Source organism: Linepithema humile, unplaced genomic scaffold (assembly GCF_040581485.1).
Source record: "Linepithema humile isolate Giens D197 unplaced genomic scaffold, Lhum_UNIL_v1.0 unplaced_3, whole genome shotgun sequence".
Taxonomy (NCBI): Eukaryota; Metazoa; Arthropoda; class Insecta; order Hymenoptera; family Formicidae; genus Linepithema; species Linepithema humile.
In genome coordinates this window covers 75211-96025 of record NW_027124987.1, presented here as the reverse complement: position 1 = coordinate 96025, position 20815 = coordinate 75211, and the positions used below count along the sequence as shown (strand labels likewise).

The window sequence follows — 20815 nt, the reverse complement described above, 5'->3', positions numbered from 1 at the left end:
TACAGCTTTCGTCAGATAAAGCAATCTTTTCTCGGCGGGAGAAGATGGGACAGGTGTGACGTGCCTCTGTACACACCCACTGAATCGACCAATGGCACACCACTGCGATCAAGTGTTCCTCATCGTATAGCGTAAGCTCCAAGAAGCAAGACGACGCTCAGTTATTCTGTTAATGAGTCATATTACGCCGGTTCTCTACATGTTCCCCCTTGATAACTAACACACAACTAATGTAATCGCGTAAATAGAAATAAAAAATGCGTGAAAACCCATGATGAAATCCATAGATTCTCTAAAAATAATTTAACAGATTTTAAACGCTTTGCAGAGAATCTCATAGTAGTTATCACGCGCGCGCCCATATATTTACGTCACCATAGACACACGAAAGAAAATGCAAATCTGTTGAGAAGAACTCGAGTGCAACGCAGCACGTGCGAATAACCTTGCGTGACATCGCGTCAACTTTTTTTCTGTCAAACTGTATATGATGTTACATGATATGAGAATAAAAGAAGCAATGTAATAGCAACCTTGCACGCAATTGGCATATTATCGAGTGTCAATGTCGCTTGTCGTATTTTTCGAACGATATGCATCGCTTAATTAGCCGCGATATACGCACTGGGGGCATATTAATCTTAGAATGCTTAGAATTCCATTAAACTCGGGTCAAATGCGAGCGAACGTACATATAGACGCACATGACGCGTATTGCGTCAGTCGCGAATAAACTTGGTCGATTGTGTCTTGCATCCAATGGCGTAACTGATATTTCTAATTGCTTGAAAGGAAAAAAAATATGGAAAAGAAAACAAGAAAAAGGAAAGGGAAGGACAAGGGCAACAAAGAAGAAGAAGAGGAGGAGGAGGAGAAGAAGAGAATATAGAAGGTCGAAAAAATAAGATGATAAAATGAAAGGAAATAAAAAGGAAACGGAAAAAAGAGAGACAATGAATTGATCGTGGATTAATTTAAATTTAAATTTTCTGTTCATTAAACTATTACAAGAAAGATGGAAAAATTAAGAAATATTTCAGCAGGATAGCTCTCTCAATGTGTGTGTGTGTGTGTGTGTGTGTGTGTGTGTGTGTGTGTTAGTTAGTTAGTTAGTTAGTTACGCCATTGGTTGTGACAATAGAAATATCGGCGAAATTATTGATCGCGGTTGCGAGGATCGAATCACTCGTGACGTAAGATCTCTGTATGCTGCGCATCGTTCAACGACAATAGGGGCACGAATGCAGGCGCCTAGCTGCAGTTCTACTTCTCCGGGTCAATCGCGCAATTTCCCCCTTCAAAGAGCGAGAAAGTGAAATGTAAACATCGTCGCTTGAGTCCGCTAAAACTGTGATCACGTAACTCCCTCGTACAATGAGAATCGATTGAATAAGCATCGAGTGCGATTTAATGCTGATGGTGAAAAATGAGAAGCGGAAACATTCATCGATAATTGCACGACTGGCCTTCGGAAAATGATGATTAGGTTCCGCATGAAGAGGGATAAGTATGGAGAGATGTAAAAAGAGTCTCTATGACAAATTATGCGACACGAATGGAATTCTTGCCGAGAGTCCAACGTGATAATTATCAAGACGTCGGCGGTCTATATTCTGGGAAAATTCCTAAGCGCACAAACGTGCGTTTGCACGTCCATTAAAACAATTGACAATGTTTGACGGACAGTTTTACGTGAGTAGCTCCACACGAGAGAAGTCACGGTCTTATTCTCCTCTCGCTAAGAGTACACTTAATTTATTTTAACACACACTACGCTAATCGCGCCTAGTATATTAATGATTATTATATTAATAATTTTTTGATCCTTTAAAAAGTTATACAAGAAAATTTCTTTGAAGAAAAATTTATTAGCCAAAGCAACGTGCCGCGATATAAACCAGCTAAATTAATTTAACAAGCAAAACAGAAAACACTTGTGATGTCGCACAAAAAATAGCGTGACGAGTGTTAAAGAATATTGATTCGAAAAGAGAGATTATCGATGTTCCGACAGATTACGCGTTAAAGTAACGCGTTAAATGCGTGTTACTTGTACGTAACGTGTTACACGTGTCTTGGACACGAGACATGCTACCTCGTAAACAAAATTAAACTCACGACGCGACGACTGCATTTACAATGTCCGAGAAGCGTGTGTGTATGCGCGCGCGCGCGCGTCCGCCCACCTGGATTCGAATAACCGCGATTTCGACAGCCTTCTAAAAATAGCGTGTTTTCTTGCTAACGCACGTTTTTCAATATAGACGTTCATTCCCATTCGCAGTTCGGCGCTCCGTGCAAAATATGTATGCCGTCTGGCACGCTGCGACGACTAGCTACTATATACAACGCTCGTATCTATCGTTATGCACAAATTTTGCTGTGATAATGTCTTTCGATAATAAACGAAATGTTTTTAAAACTCTCTTTGAAATGAATGACAATTTTTCACTTTTGCTTAAATAGTGCTGATACTGTGATCTGCTTAAGAAAGAATTACCCCAAATCTTTGCTCTTCGGAACAAATGTAGAAAACATTTGATATTCAAACAATTGTCTCACAGAGCACAGACGTACACGTATAATAATTTCCAGCGACATTCAATATTCAATTCCTATTTATAAATCAACAAAATTTAAATGAAATCAAGTCATTGTCAAGCTGTTCCTCGTATGAGATGTCAATCTTGTTAGGTACATCGTTTAATTCACGTAACGTTTTAATCTTGGAACGTGTATTTTTTAGCTTTACGCGAAGCAACAAACTCTTTGCTCATTCGTTCGTTCAATGAACGCGTCAAGATGAGAACTTACCTTTCTCGCCGAGAGCGGTACGGTGGTTTCCCTGGTGTATATCGGAACGTCGAGGTCGCTGACGCTGCTGCTGATACTGGGTGCACGCGAATCGGAACGTCCACCGAGCGGCACGGTGAGATGCGTCGGTCTCAGCGGGTGCGATTCCGCGATATAACCCTCGCCAAAATCCTCGTCTTCTCGTTCCATCTGTCGGAACCGCAATTTCGCAATTAAATATAAACATCATATATCCAGCTTTTTAAGATTTCCTGGCTAATGCAAAATTCAATTAATACGAGAGACAAGACAAGAATATACAATAATTTTTTCATCATTCAATTATACATATATTTTTATCAATTTCATATAAAAATTTATTATTCTTTCAAAATTTTCTTGCTTTTTTTTCAAAAGAGAAAAAGAGTTTAAATTGATACAATTTTAAAAAGTGTGTGCACACATTTTTTCTAATTAGCTATATCTCTGAGATATATTTGCTATAATGTTAACAATTTGTCAGTTGCGCACATTCAACTGTACGATTGGACACACGTATTGCAATTGTCAGAGAGCAACAATCTGATAATTGTACCAGGTTTCACCATTACTGTCAATTTTCATCATTTTTTGCGTCGTACGTGATACACAAAATTAGCACAAGTAGCATGACAACGGTACGCTTTCCCTGTCAACTATTTGGCCGATGATCAAGGCTAGTAACCCGATGACACACTCCTCGCACCCGCGTATCTCTTTCTTCTCAGCCTACGACCATTCAGGAATGATCAAGCGATGAGAAACTTGGCCTGAAATTGTTTCGCCAGATCCATTTTCTACGTATCATCGCGTTATCAGAATGTTTTCTTATCTCTAGCTGAATAGATTTGATTGATTATAAATAGAATTACATAAAAATATTACAAAAAAAATATTCGATAAACATCTCAATCAAATTTTAATTTGGTCAAAAAGATATCGGAAAATTGACAGTACGTAAACTTGGATGATTACGTAGTCAAGCATTCTCTTATCAGCAAATCTAGTCAAACAGTGATATTGGCGTTTATATTCTACAGTGTCCTGCTAATTTTACGCGGTAAAATTAAACCGATTAAACTGAACCTATCAAATAAACCGAACCTAATCAACACGATAAACGGGAATGTCACAGAAACGGTAATCCTTGCATTGTATTTAAAATCGTAAACTTGAACTTTAATATAAGAATTTAATAAATACTTTAATAAAAAGATTACCTCGATGAAGAACACAAGGTAGTCAAAGGTGTTTTAGTTTGCGCGAATTTGGTGTTACACGGAAAATCCTTTAACAATCGACGGAGAGATCTCAAGGGTGCGAGTCGAGCGAAAAGAGAACGAGCGATTCGCGAGAAAGGAGTCGCGAAGAAGGGATGCTAGATCAATCGGCGACCGGAATGCATCCGTGCAACCGGGGTGTGCTCTTGAGACTGAGCTAGAGGACGCGACGACTCGCCACGACGTCGCCGTCGCAGACGACGTAGTCGACGGCCTCTGGCTAGATTTAATTTTAACGCTTCACGTACACGCCTTCGTTTAGACGAGCCTCCGAGTTTCGCCGAGAAGAGAGAAGTGTGTACGCCCTCTTACCCCGCCACCTCGATGACGCCGTCTGTTGATACGCTGCGAAACTCGTTGCAATTGATTTCACTTGACCTCAGGATATGCATCGCACGTTTGATCGGCTCCTGGAAAATGCAATCGACTTGCAACTGTGTTCATGTTCTACAATGTCCACAATATCCGTATTTATTTAGAAATAAAACTGGAAAAACACAAAAAGAATTAGTTGGACTGCAATTATCTTAACTAAACTGGTTGTAATGATTTTATCGTACACAATGACGTATATTGAATTATACAAGTAAAATTGCCTTAAATACTTATTTTATTAAGATATTATAGATAAGAGAGATCTCTCTGATTTCTTCCATCATTGTTGTATAATCATTATATTTTACAACATCAATATATATTATATATAATTATATATTATATATTATTATATATAATTCAATTTTCAATATAACAGATTACTTTTAACATTCTCCTATTTTCTTCCTATATTTAAATTTCATATGTACTCTTTCAATTCTTTTTCTGTAATATCTTCAAAATACGACGGCATCTTACTTCATATTATCGATATAAATAAAATGTATTGCAATTTATACACATTACAATTGCGTCAATAAAATATTTACACCGCGACATATGTGAGTGGACTTCCTTCGCATCTATTTCAGTGTTATGTGGCTCATTTCGAAGCGCGTGATGTGTGTAAATAATAAACTATATACAACTAATGTCTCCTCAATAACTGCACACATGAGACTTGTGAATTTTCTCTTTAATCACCAGTGTTTTATTTCAGATCAATCAATGTAATGTAACCATTGTACATCTATATAGGATGTCTGAGAGAAACATATTAGAAGTTTATAATTTAAATGTTAATAATAAATTTGGTTATTAACTTTAATGTGTGTAGTAAAAAAAATTTCAAACTTTACTTATCAACATTAAAGATTAAATCCCTTAATTAACAACATTTTCAATCAATATTTTGAAAATGCAAGACTTTTAAACTTAAAACAAAGAACGAAATTTTGTTATCAATATTTTCAGATCTTGAATTTTCTTTTTGTTTGACTTCAGCTCTATTGGCGAAAACGCCCTTTATCTTCGATTAATTGCGAAGGAGTTGTCTTCAAAGGAAGAATTTGTCGTGCAAACTCAACTCGAACAAGTTGGAACACCTAGTATATCAAACAGAGTTATTGTTTACGTGATATAACTTTACATCAACAAACAGTTACGTACGGGATGATGCAAAATCTCAGCGAGTTCGATATTACTTTAGACATTCAAATCTGCAATGGCTGCAATGTAACGTGCGAACGGGTAAGGTGCAACCTAGTGGCTACTCGCGACACTATTTGATGTCGCAGTGCCATCTAACGGTAGCATGCGACATTTTAACTATTACACATTTGTCGCTAGATGACATCCTTTCAGCTCAAGTAATTTCGAATGCGACAGCAATAAATTTAACCTCTCGTGAAAAAAATCAATCGGTAGATATTTGTAGTGTAGAGATATTAAAAAAGTTCTTATAGTCACATATTTCATACTATAATATCTGCAGTATCTACATAATGGTACTTTTTTCACAAGTTTTAAATTGTGTCAAAAAGGTAGATACATAGTTGAATTAAATATTGTAAAACATTATTGCATATTTAAGTGACAAGCATTATATTTGACTAACAAAGGGGACTTTTTGCTTGATTGCAGCTATCTAGAAAGTATCAACGCACTAGATTTATCGACACGCTGCGCCTTCATGTTAGAGGTGGAACAGGCGGTGCTGGTTTACCACGCTATGGAGGAATAGGAGGTACAGGAGGTAATGTGTACCTGGTTGCAAAAGATGGGCTGACACTAGAGAACGTTGTCAAGAAATTACAGAGCAAACGAATCAAAGCAGATTCAGGAGGTGACAGTTCAGCAAAGGGAATTATTGGTATACCTGGTGATGATAAGATCATTTCCATTCCATGTGGTGTTTTAGTGTACAATCAGAATGGAGTATTGTTGGGTGAGCAAAATTTATAACGCTTTGCGTTTATATAAATATATTCATCATTTTGTTTATTTTTTACTAAAAATTTAGGAGAGTTAAATACAGAGGACTCAAAACTATTGGTAGCCAAAGGTGGTACAGGAGGCTGTGAAGAAACAGGCTACTGTGGATTGAAGGGGGAATCTCAGACAATAAATTTAGATTTAAAACTAATTGCTGATATTGGGCTAGTTGGTTTTCCTAACGCAGGAAAGAGCACATTCTTAGCAGCAGTTTCAAATGCTAAGCCTAAAATTGCTGATTATCCTTGTAAGATTTTTTTATGCAATTTTATCTTATGAATCTATTTAGTATTGATTTGAAAAAGAAAACCTTTAACAAAAATACTCAATACTGATTTTTATAATTCGTAATACTGTTCACTATGTAATCTAATTCATTGATTTTAATGGTAGTCTTGAAAAAAACATACCCATTAATATAAATCTTTGTTACATTACACTTTTGTTACAGTCACCACTATAAGGCCTAGGCTAGGAGTGATAAACTATAAGGATTACAGGAAAATTACTGTTGCGGACTTACCAGGTTTGATCGAAGGTGCTCATATGAATATCGGGATGGGTCACAAATTCTTGAAACATGTGGAAAGGACAAAGCTACTCTTATTTATTGTAGATATACAGGGTTTTCAATTGTCACCAAAGTATGTGCACAAGTCCTGTTTGGAAACAGTGGTCTTGCTGAACAAGGAGATCGAACTCTACAATCCAGACCTATTAAAAATGCCAGCTGTGATTATAATCAATAAAATGGACACTAATAATGCTGATAATATCCTAAAAGAAATTAAACCGACATTGCACAAGTTATCTGACTATGTAACTAAATGTCCGGAGGAAATGCAGCCTAAGCAAGTGATACATTTCGAAGATATTTTGTCAGTATCTTTAATCTCAAAAAATAAAACTGAGATAGAAAAGCTAAAAGAGAAGATACGAAAGATCTTGGATAAATATGAAGAACGGAAACATATCGCCACTTATGGCGATTCCTTGGATTCTCAATTAATGGAAAAGACAATGCGACAAAGTGTACAGCATACACCGACTGTTGTATAAATTTTTTTAACATATGGAAATGAATGTTTGGGACTGTAAATGTTGATTTTATTTTATAATTAATAACGCCTCAACGACTCAAAATCTAAATTTTTAAAAGTGGAAAAATTTCTAATTGCGACATTTTGCAATAAGTCTGTTTGTTAATTATTCATTAAAACATAAAAACCTACATAAAAGATTAAGATGGAAAAATTGACGTTCAATCAAAACCCCTTTAATGTTACTAATTTACATTTTATGTTCGCCTCTTTTACTCTTTCGATCCAACTTTCCCCAAATGATGCTTTTTTCTCAACAGTTACCATTTCGATTTCGTCCTTGCATCGGATAACTCCTTTATTCGCCATCCATTTCTCCGCACCGTTCCATGCTATCATTACGCCATTGTCGTTGCACAATTCAGGCGGGGTTCTAACGAATGTAAAGCCTCTTTCTGTACAAACAATTTCTAATGCTTTTGCTAAAGCGTTGTTGCACGCTACTCCACCAGATATTACCTGTATTGAGAAATAAATATGTAAAACAAAAAATTTGGAAATTAATAAAAATTTTAAAATCAGAAATAAAACTGAAAATATTAATACCAGAGTTCGCTTTTCACGTGATATCAAATTCAACTTATCAATAAATTCTATTGCTCTCTGTGTTCTAAGACAAATGTGCTTTACAAGACACGTTTGCACCGCTGCGCAGAGATTATACACATCTGGAATTATCGTACTGCCGTCAATATTCAGTTCTTTTTCTTGTTTGTTAATGTATTTTAAACTTTTGCTTCGTAAACCCGCAAAACTAAATTGGCAGTCTCTCCTTCTTGTCAAGATTGCTTCATAAGTGAATTTAGTCGGATTAGTCGCCTTCCTCGCTGCGTTCTCTATTGCTTGCCCACCACTCATATGTGAAAACTCTGGTATATTTGCAAGTTTGAGTCTGCGAGCAAGCTACAATCGTTATTGTTTATAAATTTTTGACACATTATATATAAATAACAATTTGCAAGTGTACCTTATCTAGAACTTCTCCAGGTGCATTATCTGTCGTAGTACCTAGCATATAAAATTTATCCACATCTTCAACAATAGCCAATAAACTGTGGCCGCCTGATACTAACAAAACGAGATAGGGAAAGTCTACCTATAAAATATATATTAATAATTTGTGTTACATACATGTGTCATATATAAATTGTTCCAACATACTTTTCGGACCATTCGTACAGTTAATGCATGAGCTTCCATATGATGTATCGGTATATATGGTTTATTGCCAATTCTAGAGAGATACTTGCCAAAGGTATTTCCAATGGCAAGTGACAAGGGAAGACCTGGTTTAATTGTGGTTGCAATAACATCTATATCTCTTAACCTTAAATGCGCTGATCTCAACGCATCCTCACAGACTTCAGTAATATGCTGCCTGTGCATTTCATGAGCAATTGTAGGAATTATGCCGCCATGTCTAAAAATAAATAGAAATACAAATTGCAAACAAATTGTCAATACTTTTAAAATAGGTGGCACAAGTCACGTTAAAAATAATGCAAATAAAATCTAAATTTTTGTGTAAATCTTTTCAATAACATATAGAGCCAAGTTTATATTTTGATCAATAAATAGGAAAAATCTTGTTTAATAAAAAAAATGTTGCGTTTAATTGTAAACTAAATTCATATATCAAGTTTATGTTGATTAATAAACTCAAAATATACGCAGTAATATAAATATAGCAACAATCGCAATTACTTTAAATGAGTGAGATGCTGAGAGTTTAATGCTTCGCCTAATATTTTTCCTGTAGTATTTATTATTCCACATCCTGTGTCGTCACAACTCGTTTCGATTCCTAAAATAATTGCTGGCTTGTCGTCCGCAAACTTTCGCACTACATTTAATGTCAGACTAGATGCATATAGAAATTTGAACCGTTTTAATTGACAAAACCTTAATGACGTTTTGTACAAAGAGTGCGCACATTTAGCCATTACATATTAGAAAAACAAACTGTTATATAGATTAACAAATACATAATCATAGAAATCATAGAAATTAAACACATTTATAGAATGATAAATACGAATGAAAAGACCTAACCTAACCTCATAATTGATTGAACAAACGGTTAAGCCGAGAGCACAAGCTTTTACATAAAGCATAACGCATAAGCATAAGGAAATTGATTGGTCTATATATAAGCATAAGCAAATGCATAAGGAAATGGACCAATCAATTTCCTTATGCTTATGCGTTATGCTTTATGCAAAAGTCTGTGCTCCGGCCATAAGAACGGACTATGAATACCGGCCTATGTGACGGCACCCTAAAGCTGTATCCCCATGGAGAAAGAAATAGCGGAACGGAACAGTAAGACCGGATCTACAATAGGTGTAATAAGCTTTAGGCCGTAAGAAATTGTCCATTCACAGACGAATGTGTAAAGAATAATTGACTATGATTGGTCAATATTTTATGGCTTAAAGCTTACTACACCTATTGTAGATCCGGCCTAACAGAACAGTAGAAGAAAAGAGATATGATAAATATATCTCTTTTTAATCACTGTTCTGTTACTGTTCCGTTCCGTTATTTCTTTCTCCATGGAGATACAGCCTAAATCTTCCATAAGATGCAGCGATATAGCATAGATGAAGTAGTTGATTAGTCGATTTCTTCTCTGGCCGGTATTCATAATCCGTTCTTATAGGGCGGTATTCATAGTCCCTTCTTATATTCAAAATCGTCTTAAGCACGGACTTATATTCGCTCTCTTCGTCAAACATAGATTGTGTCTGACGAAGAGAGCGAATATAAGTTCGTGCTTAAGACGATCTTGAATATAAGAACGGACTATGAATACCGGCCATATTTAAGATCGTCTTAAGCACGAACTTATATTCGCTCTCTTCGTCAGACACAATCTATGTGTGACGAAGAGAGCGAATATAAGTTCGTTCTTAAGACGATCTTGAATATAAGAACGGACTATGAATACCGCCCTTAGTATTATCTGTATAGTCGATGATATTAGTGATGCGCATTGCGCAACTAGAGAGCGCCACGTAGTGAATCCTTTATCCCCTTGCGCGCGCGCGCGCGCGCGCGCGTGTGTGTGTGTGTGTGTGTGTGTGTGTGTATCCCCCTAATTATCAATAAACCTCCGATGTGATTGTGTCGCCAGCCATCACGAATCATCGTCTTTTTCGCCTACTACAAGATCATTAAAAACTGAAAACGTACCATGTCGGAACAGTAAGTGTTTTTATTTCTTGCTCCAGAGAAAAAATACAATCACTTTCGTATTTCCACTTGCATAATTTTCCATTGAGATTCCCGTAAGTAAGCGATTGCTTTAGTCACAAAATCACTTGAAGTAAACAGGTTAGAACGCTTACTACCAATGATGCAGATGTTGCGACTTGAAACGGGCATCTGGTCTACATCAACTGCTCATTCAGGTTCCTATCAATAGTTTATAAGAGTCTTTTCTCATTGATCTCTTGCAGTGACGATACCTTGCTGGACGAAGATCTTGGAGACGAGGAATATGATCTGGGTAATGATGAGGAAGAAGCTCTCCTAGCAGATGACTATGAACTAGAGAGGGTGAGCATATTGTTTGCCCATTATTTTTCAATTGGATGAAATTTTACACCTGATGCATTCAGTTATTTGAATCATGCTTTGGTATAATGATACTTTAATCTCAAAATTATTTCATTCTTAGATTTTGTCTTATGTCTATTTGACTTCTGTTGACCTAGTTTTTAATTATTTAATATTAAAGATGGTTTTTTTTTGCAATTATTTAACGTTAATTATAAGAATAGGACTATCTCAAAGTGAAGCAATTAAGTGAGTTAAAGGCAACGATAATATCATTTTACATAAATATTTTGATGTACGATAATTTTACTAGACATAAAAAAGTTGTACTTGATGTTACTTATATACTCTGAAATTTCTGGACAGCGGATTGACTATCGGATATTGATGTCTATATACATTTATTATATTACCACAAAAAATATTTTAGATGCGAATTGAAAGAATTGATATTGCAACACAAGTGCAATATTAATGAAAGTAGGAAACTTGTTGTTGGTTATACTAAGAAGAGAAATACCTAAGCTATGTATTCTTCAACTTCTTAAGCTTCAAATATATGCGTGATATAATTATTACATAGATTAAGTGCTAACAAAGATGTATTTATATAATATTTCACACGATTAGATACTTTACAATACTTTAATTATGAATAGGCATTTTGAACGTAGAAATACACATGTTTTATATAATATACATGGAGAAATATACAAAAATAATCAAACTAAAATTGTATAACGAATTATCATATACATTTTTGTTTTAATGCAAATGTTTATGAAAATTGTCATTGCAATGTGAAAAATGTGCACTTGGCATGTCATTTGTTTTAATGGACAAATATAAAATTATACAGGTTGAAAAAGTACAGGTAGCTGCTGAAAATATCAGACAAGTTAATGGAAGGAAGAAAAAGCAACAATAAAATCTAAATAAATAACGACTACTTATGTATTAAACATAAAATAATTATGAATATTAGTGAGCTTTGTTTTATTTTATGATAATAATAATAAATTTGTTTTTGATAATTTAATAATATATTTAATATGAGATATTTGTATTTGCCTTGCAATATTTTTCACAATACTTGATGATATCAATGCTATGTGTATTTTCACCCTGCTGTATAACTGCGATTGTAACTTTTGTAAATTGAGATTTCATTATTACTAAGCGATATGTCATTAATACCAATAATAAGATGGCAAATCTGCAATGTTCACAAGTTCATTCTAATGGCAATAGATTGGTGAAATTTATGTGCTCTATGTGCATAATTTAATAATCTATTAATTGTCAATGTATAAATAATTTATCATTATATTATGAAAGAACTTGATTACTTGATAATTTAATGTGTTAATAATGTAACTGTATTATTATAATATGAGAGGTTATCTATTACCAAATGTTTTTCTTATTTTTACAGTGTTAGTACTTTATGATAATAAATTATTATTATTTTCAAGTAAAAAATATACGATCAATTTTGTGGAGTGCCTTTTAAAAGTGATAAGAGAAACACATACAGATATACATATATTTGAAAAGTGTAAATGTACATATAAAGCAAATACTTTCTCATGAAGTAAGTTCTCTTATTATGCCATTTCAATGTATCTTATGGACATTGTTATCTTGATTTTCAACAATGTAATTTCAACAATGATTGTGAAAACCCCTCGCGAAATTGTACGTCGTAATTTCTAGTGTTAAGTTTTCTCAATGCATCTAACAATCAAATGTTGTAAGAAATAATTCAGTTATATTGATGCAATGAGATATATTCTCACTGATCTTACAATAACTTGAATTTTTCCACTTAATGATCAAAATTGCATATTAATTCTATAATCTATGCTTTTTTAAATTACTACAATAATAGAAATTAATTTTTACTACAATTTGTATTATATTTCAAAGTGTTTAATTTAAATATATATTACAAATTTTGTATGCGTTCAGATACTAATTTTAACTAATTTTATCAAATTGTACTTGTAAATTCGATTGTAATTGTATATGCGTATACTGACTTGGACTGAATTATATCTTGTATCACTATACTGAAAGTTTGAAAATGTACAAGTTTTCAATTACGAAGAAGAACAAAATTTTATTATATATACAAATAATGTTACGTATAAATCATATACCGAATATTGTAGTATTATAGTATTATTTATTACACATTACGGCATTTTCCTGCGACAATGTACTCTGATTTGTCGCAATCAATCACATCTACTTGTAAGATTATGTTACATTATTATTAGATTGTTGGACATAGGAGCATGTTTTTTCAATACGTTAATAATTGATAGCAGGTGCAGAAGAAATGTTTAAAAAGACAAATCTCTTTAAAAGCTACATTTCTCGTGTGCTGAAAGGATCATATACATACTACGGAATATGGACTCGATACTGTGCAAATATATATATTGATAAGCATTTAGTCTTAACACTTGAAGTGGAGAATATTCTATTCACAAACGGGTACAGAGAGAGAGAGAGAGAGAGAGAGAGAGAGAGAGAGAGAGAGAGAGGGGGGGGGAGAAACATATATACTTGGTCACTCATTCATTCATTTATTCATTCATTCATTCACTCGTTTATTCATCCATTCATTCACTCACTCCTTAGAAATACGTTAGTTGATAGTATATAAATTATATCTACATTACGGATAAATATGTGCATTACAAATATCTGGCAATTTGATTCCCCGAGCAGCAGAATAGCTATAAGGGAGAAGAGGAAACAGATGATGTACTGGACTTAGGAGTCACGGACGCGCTCGACGACTTAGATGGTGAAGACGAAAATATAGAGTTTAGTAGAGGCAATACTGATAAACGTAGTGATAACGATTTCTATAAAGATGGAGAACATCCGGGGGTACAGCCTACGTCGTCGTATTACGAACAAGATGAGAATGCCGAGTACGCGAACGAACATGAGGCATGTCAGTCCGACAGGAATTCAGAGTCTAATAGCGTTAATGTTTGCAATAACATTGGCAAAGGCGATTTGCGCGAGAAACTGCAAAGAAACGTACAAAAAAATATTTACATCGGCAACGGGCAAGGAGCAGAAGACGACGACTGCGAGGAGGAGAGGGAGAGACGAAACAGATTTCAAAACGAGCGTACAATCATTTCTCCAAAGATGAACAATGACATCCCGGACACATTAGAGAATGTAGTCACATCGGAACCATCCAGAGCGCCGTTCAGAGGAAGAGGAAGAAGTCGCGGTGCAAGAGGAAGCAGAGGAGGAAGATTCAATGTACAAAATACCGGAAACTTTAATCCAAGGTAATATATATTTTGATAAGAAAGCTTGTGCCATTTGAGGCAATTAATGAGAGAGAGAGAGAGTGAGGATTAACAATAGTTTTATAATTATAAAGTAAACAAAAATAAAGCAGCGTCACACTCTCACATCTACACGCTGCTTTGATGCTATTTACCTTTCTTCATACAAAACACTTTTCAGGTTTGTTGGTGCGATACGGCCGGGTAGTGGTTTTGATAATCAGCCACCTGCGTATAGACCGCCACTAATAGAGACCAGACCTCCGTGTCTCCTGGGCATGCCAAGTAACTTACAAAATCAGCAGATAATGTACCAACAAACTAATCCACAACAGTCCTTTCAACAGCCCTTTGGCCCGAACGGTCCGATGCAAGGGCCGCCGACGCAATTTACAGAGAATAGACCGCAATTCAATCCCGGACAATTCCAGGGCCCTCCACAGTTGCGTCCGGTCAGCTCGAGAGCGTCCGAATACGGACCTAGAGGTCCCTTGGTGGCGGGAGGATCCATGCAAGGACCGAATTTCAATTGTCCACCCCATCAGCCACCCTATCACCCGCCAATGCAACCGCCGTTTCAAAATACAGGCAGTATTATGCAGGAGAGCCGGCCGATGCAGGGTAATCAGGGCCCTCTATTGCAAGGAAATCCGGGAGCAGGATCGCTCCTCGGTAATCCGAACATGCTGCCTGGAAATCCGCCAAATATGATGCTGCCAGGAGGAAACTTGCCGATGCCTATGCAAGGATTTCCGCGTCAGCAGCAACCGCTGCCATCCTCCCAAGGTCCGCCCATGCAAAATTTGCCGCCAAACATGCAAATGCCTAGTCAGCCGCCCTTCGAAAACAGATTGCCGCCGTTCCAAGAGCCGCATTTTGAAAACCGGAACGCGTACGACGCGAGAGGCGGCGGTTATCATCCCGATCAAGTATCCAACAGTCCATTTAATAATACGGTACAACCGGTACCGCAACAGTCGGCATCTAATGTGTCACACAGTGTGTCCTTACCTCCAGGCCACAAGATTCTAATCAATCCTCACTTTAGAGGCACCGTTCAACCTGCAAATGATGGTGAGTTTTATTTTAATCTTTATCAGCGTATTGATTTGCATTGATTGTGGATATATACTGGATCGGTACTTTTGCTAATGTTTTTTCTAAATCATGATCGCACGCAGCTCGGCTTGTTTGGGATTCTAATCAAGCCCAACCGCAAGTTTCTCACAGCGGGCAGTTTCCACAATCCACGTCGTATCAGAATCAAGGACCCTATAATCAGCCCCAGCAAGGTCCGTCGCAGTATCAGCAAAACTACCAACAGAATAAGAGCGATGTAAATAAATGATACATAATAGTAGATACGATACAATAGATATACTGAATGAGTAGATTGTGTATCATTAAAATCATCTCATTGCAGGATCCATACGCGTACTTTTCTGATGTGTGGCAGGAAAATAGACCACAGAAATCTCAGAATGCGAGCCCGAGTAAACATTATCCCTCTGATAACAATTATTCCCGGGAGGGTAACTACAATGATAGCAATAAGTATAAATCAGACAGCCAGTGGGATCAAAGAGATAATTATCAAGAAGTAAATGTTACAATACGAAAGTTTGATAATTGTGTATTATTTTATCTACTTTAGATGTTCAATCGCCTCTCTTTTTTTTTTCTTTTTCTAATTAGGAGCACAGAGGATCTCAGCAAAATTATCGAGAAAGAGATTTGCCGTTACGAACAAGGAATGATCATGTGCAGAGAAGTAGAACGCCTCCTAGTGCATATCGCAACGATTCCTATGATCAGAATCATACTCAGAAATTTCGATCGACGAACGCTGCGCCTCGTGGAGTGAATAAGGCAGCGCAAAAAAGAATTTCCGAATCCTCGGATAAAGAATCGTGGGAAGTAAATTCAAAGCGCAGTAAACCGCCTAATAACAGAAATCTTCAAGAAGTACGAAAGATGGATACGGCAAGTGAACCAGCTGCCGAGAAAAAAGTGAGTTTTCTCATTTTCCCATTTTCATTCTCAAGACTTACCTTTGTGATGCAACATAATCCAAGTGTATGTCGCAAAACTATATAATACTATTTTAGGATGAAGATAACGATCCGGAGATGCAAGAGTACCGCAAGAAAATGGAAGAACAAAAGCGTCTTCGGGAAAAAATATTACGTGAAAAGGAGAACAGACGTAAGATGGCCGCAATGGAAAAACAAAATGAAAATGCGAATGTCGATTCGAATGCAGCAGGTAAATTGAATTATTATCTCTACATAATTATGATACGGGTATTTTTTTTCTTTGGTGTTGATTATACAACGATATGACTGGAATTGTTCAGCGAATGAAAACACGCAACAAGAAACGAAGCCTGTGTCAGCGCTAATAGGAATTGTGAAGGATAACATCGCTGTTAAAGCTCGCCCAGGTGTTGCTAAAGGACGCGGTCGTCCTGTCAATACACAGAGCACAGAGGTACAACATTAAATGTATCATTATGTGATATTCTTCAGTTTTGATTAATTTCGACTAGATGTAATATCAATTGTGCACACGATATATATATTTTTGCTTATAACATTTGAGATATTTTACGACGCATTTTTTAGACTTATTTTAGCATTAGTTATTACGAATCAAATACGAATAAAAAGAATATATATATATGTGTGTGTGATATATATGTTTACAGTGATAGTATTTTTTAATGCATTTTGCAATGTGCTTATTGATCAGTTTACAAAATATTGTATAAATGTGCGCGCGCGCGCGCGCGCGCGCGTGTGTGTGTGTGTGTGTGTGTGTATGCGCGTGTGCGTGTGCGTGTGCGTGTGCGTGTGTGTATGTTAAAATTCAAAACAGAAATATTGGCTAGTCCATTCAAATCCTCTTTTTATAATTGCAGTTGTGCTGCATGTTTGTTAATTATTGTTAGAAAAGAAAAATACCATTTTTTTTTAACATTTACAACTAGTTATAACTATACATATACATATTTTTACATGAAATATTACTTAATTTCATATACGCGTACAATTAAAAGTTATTGTACATTCTCTCTTTATGTTTAAATAAAATGTACTTTTCCAATAAATTTTGTTTCTTTTTATTTTCTCCAAGACTGAAACATGTCTCGACAAACTTTAAAATTCAAAATTTTTCATTTAAAAATTAGACCGTCTATGAGATGTATTGTGATGTATTTGCTTTATGTTATTGCTATTTCGATAAAATAACTAATTTTACAATCATGTTCTGCATAATAAATTTTTCTCTAAAATGACATGCTTTTTTGTTGCAGGTCGCAGACAGACAGACGCATAGTGTGCGTATTGTCAGAACAATACCAACTATACAGACCAACGATTTGTCAGACACAGCTGCTTCGAAAGATAACGCTGGATATGTAAATCAAACTGGTGATTCGCGACAAGTCATACAACAATCTGTGAGAAGAGTGGTAATACAAAAGCCACCTCTTCAAAAAATTGCTACTACGATACAGAAAACTGTTTCTAATTTGCAAAAACATCAAGGATTGCAGCATAAAGTGTCCAATCCAACGCAAGTTGTACAAACTCAAAAGATTGTACAAAATCAAAGTACTGCGTTACAAAAGCCTGTGACAGTTGGATCGAAAATTGGGACTGTCAGTCAGAGAATAGTAACTCACAAAGCATCGGGTGGCCTGCAGAAGACCGTGATCAACGATGCTGTGACGATTCAGAAAATTGTAAGCGCGCAACAAAATCCACAGCGAATCGTACTGCAAAAATCCCCCCTTCAAGGCAAAAGGTTGCCTGAGATAAAGACGAATACGGTCAGATTAGAGAATTTGGCCGCGAGTACGTCTGAGGCGCAAATCAGACGTATGTGTCAAGCCATCGGAACGATCGAGGTGACTATATTTACGTGAAAATGCGTTTCATGTGACACACACGCTTTTTCATTAATCTTCTCGCTCTCTTTCTCTCTCCTTTTACTTTCGCTTTTACTTTTATTACACACATTTTATACTTTCCTTATACAAAGTATTTAAGTTTACAGATTTCATAGTGCAGTGATTTATTTTTTGCATGTATTTTTTTATATGTATTTCTCTTTATAAGAGCTGCATTCTATTTGAACAAACATGCATACGTATCAAATGTAGATCATTTCTTTGCGGAAATTTGTAACTACAAAAAATTGCAGCAAAGTATCAAAAACTGCTATTCAATGTATATTATATTTGATCGATTACTCTAATTATTAATTCTGTTATTGTGTGTGTGTGTTAAATGGCTGTAAGATCCCAAAGCTATATTCCAAAGTATAATTAGAAATAAGGTATATATAATACATATAATTTATGACACACATGTTTTTGCATAATATAATACATTTGTTTTAGTTTCATTCAGTTACTAAATATTAAGATCATCGATTTTACAATTCGATTTACAATTTGTTTAATTTGAATACACATGCATGACTATGCACGCTATAATGCATATAATAAAATGACTTGTACTTAAAACTTTTAATTTAAAAATTGATCTGAGGTTATTACATTCGTAACACATATAACATTGACAAAAATATGTTTTTATATATAGATTAAGTAATATCGATTCATAAAGTGTTATGTCATTATATTACAGTATTCGAACATGTAGCATTTGATATCAAAATTGGTGTGTGTGCGTGCGTGTTTGTGTGTGTGCGTGTGTGTTCATTTATATAATTTTTCAATGTATTTTTGTTGATTTTTTTCCTTTTCTTTTTGTTGAGAGAATATACAATTAGAATATTTAGAAGATTAGTGATATGTAAATTTTTTGTGTTGGAAATGCGAATTTGAGACAATTTTTGTAATAAAAGTTGGTCACAAATTCTACAAGGCTTGTTAAAATAACTTAGTTACCGTTTTATTGATTTCTTATTTTATTTCGCCCTGATGTAAATTGTATGTAATGCAGACACACACATCAAAGATTCCTTATGTTTATCACCAAGTTATTACATTTTTTTATTTCTTCTATCTAGATTTATATCTATTTTAAATAAACGATATACTCGACAATTTAATAACAGTGTCCTTTCTATTCTTCGTGTTATAGAGCATACATATGGGCGAGGGTAATGCGACCATTGTGTTTAAGACACAATCCGCTGCCATGGTGTTTCACAAGAAATACCAGCGTAAAATGCTCGATCTATCGCTGATAACCGTTCGTCTTGTGCCACAAAGCACATCCGGCAATAAAATGGTAACGGCGGTCACAAAGAAATCCTAAAGGAAAATCGAAATATTTTCAATATATCTGTAACGTTAATTTGATGTAAACCAGTTCTCAAAAGGCACTTTTCATTTCAATGATTCAAGTTCATTAGATTTGTTTAAAGTGTAAAGTCTTGTTTATTATATATATAAAAATCTTTAAAAGATAAAACACTTATTAACTATATGTTATACATATATTCTGCAAAATATATATTACACCTCACAAATTTGTAAATTTTGAACGATTTGGTTTCCAGTGCAGAACAATATAAATGATAAATCTTAAAAACTTCGCAACCGGATACGATCGACTTCATTTGTATATATGATGAGAAATTGTATATTTCGTATAAAATAATGTATGATGATATGTGCATATGAAAAAATAAAGTAACTCAACAATACACGGACATAGAAGACAAAAATGAGTATATAAAGATTATCATAACGATATAACAAGAATATTTCCTGCAAGAACAGTGTAGACAGTGTTTTTCAAAAGGAAATAAAGCCGCTCTATTAATTGCATATGGCAAAGAATATATCGAACTTTATATATGTAGAATAAAAATATATATTTAAATAAGAAAATGCTCCATTATATGAAAAATTCTAATACCTCATGATGTATGATTTAGGTAAGATATATGATGAATTTGTATATATATATATATATAAACAATAATATAAAATTCACTTGAAATATCAATTTCATTACATATAGCGCTTGTCATATTCAGTTAATGAAATTTTTGGCAGATACAAATTGTCTATTTACTTTTCCTTATCCAATCAAACTATCTCATTGTCAATTATCTATATTTCCCTACATTTGTGTACAACATCGTACAATATCGTAAAATAAAATATACACATTGTTTTTTTTTGTCTTTCAATATGTTCCAAAAATAGAATTGTTAAAAAAATATCGTTAAAAATTATTACTGAAAATATATTTAATATTTATAATAAATTGATATTTTTAAAAACTACTTCCCAATTTTATTCCTATGCTTGTTTTTGCAATGGAATATTTACATTCATCAAGCATTTTTATCGACAATATTC

General features: G+C 34.8%; 3 protein-coding genes across 5 annotated transcripts; 2 read left to right on the top strand and 1 right to left on the bottom strand.

Moving 5' to 3' along the window:
- Positions 1 to 2833: 2833 nt before the first annotated feature.
- On the bottom strand, positions 2834 to 9664 carry Tcs4 (Threonyl-carbamoyl synthesis 4). The gene is made up of 7 exons (XM_012367921.2): positions 9287 to 9664; positions 8744 to 9002; positions 8550 to 8678; positions 8129 to 8485; positions 7847 to 8041; positions 4425 to 4522; positions 2834 to 3003 (listed from the first exon to the last, which is right to left on the bottom strand). Exons 1-7 carry the CDS (start codon positions 9523 to 9525, stop codon positions 2946 to 2948), a joined length of 1335 nt encoding a protein of 444 aa, XP_012223344.1. The 5' UTR covers positions 9526 to 9664; the 3' UTR covers positions 2834 to 2945.
- On the top strand, positions 5826 to 7845 carry LOC137001883 (GTP-binding protein 10 homolog). 2 transcript variants are annotated; one of them, XM_067361080.1, is made up of 5 exons: positions 5826 to 6031; positions 6132 to 6435; positions 6511 to 6729; positions 6934 to 7020; positions 7099 to 7845. In XM_067361080.1, exons 1-5 carry the CDS (start codon positions 5993 to 5995, stop codon positions 7539 to 7541), a joined length of 1092 nt encoding a protein of 363 aa, XP_067217181.1. In that variant the 5' UTR covers positions 5826 to 5992; the 3' UTR covers positions 7542 to 7845. The 2 variants fall into 2 exon arrangements, with proteins under 2 accessions (XP_067217181.1, XP_067217180.1); XM_067361079.1 differs by having other exon boundaries at positions 5827 to 6031; positions 6934 to 7845.
- A 965-nt stretch (positions 9665 to 10629) lies between the features above and the next one.
- LOC105672765 (RNA-binding protein 33-like) lies at positions 10630 to 20513 on the top strand. Of its 2 annotated transcripts, XM_012367914.2 has the most exons (12): positions 10630 to 10789; positions 11044 to 11143; positions 13883 to 13961; positions 14031 to 14466; positions 14648 to 15540; positions 15648 to 15802; positions 15890 to 16066; positions 16162 to 16476; positions 16575 to 16731; positions 16823 to 16956; positions 17783 to 18379; positions 19584 to 20513. In XM_012367914.2, the coding sequence occupies exons 1-12, from the start codon at positions 10779 to 10781 to the stop codon at positions 19758 to 19760; spliced, it is 3231 nt and encodes a 1076-aa protein (XP_012223337.1). In that variant the 5' UTR covers positions 10630 to 10778; the 3' UTR covers positions 19761 to 20513. The 2 variants fall into 2 exon arrangements, with proteins under 2 accessions (XP_012223337.1, XP_012223335.1); XM_012367912.2 differs by having other exon boundaries at positions 13883 to 14466.
- The last annotated feature ends 302 nt before the right edge of the window (positions 20514 to 20815 follow it).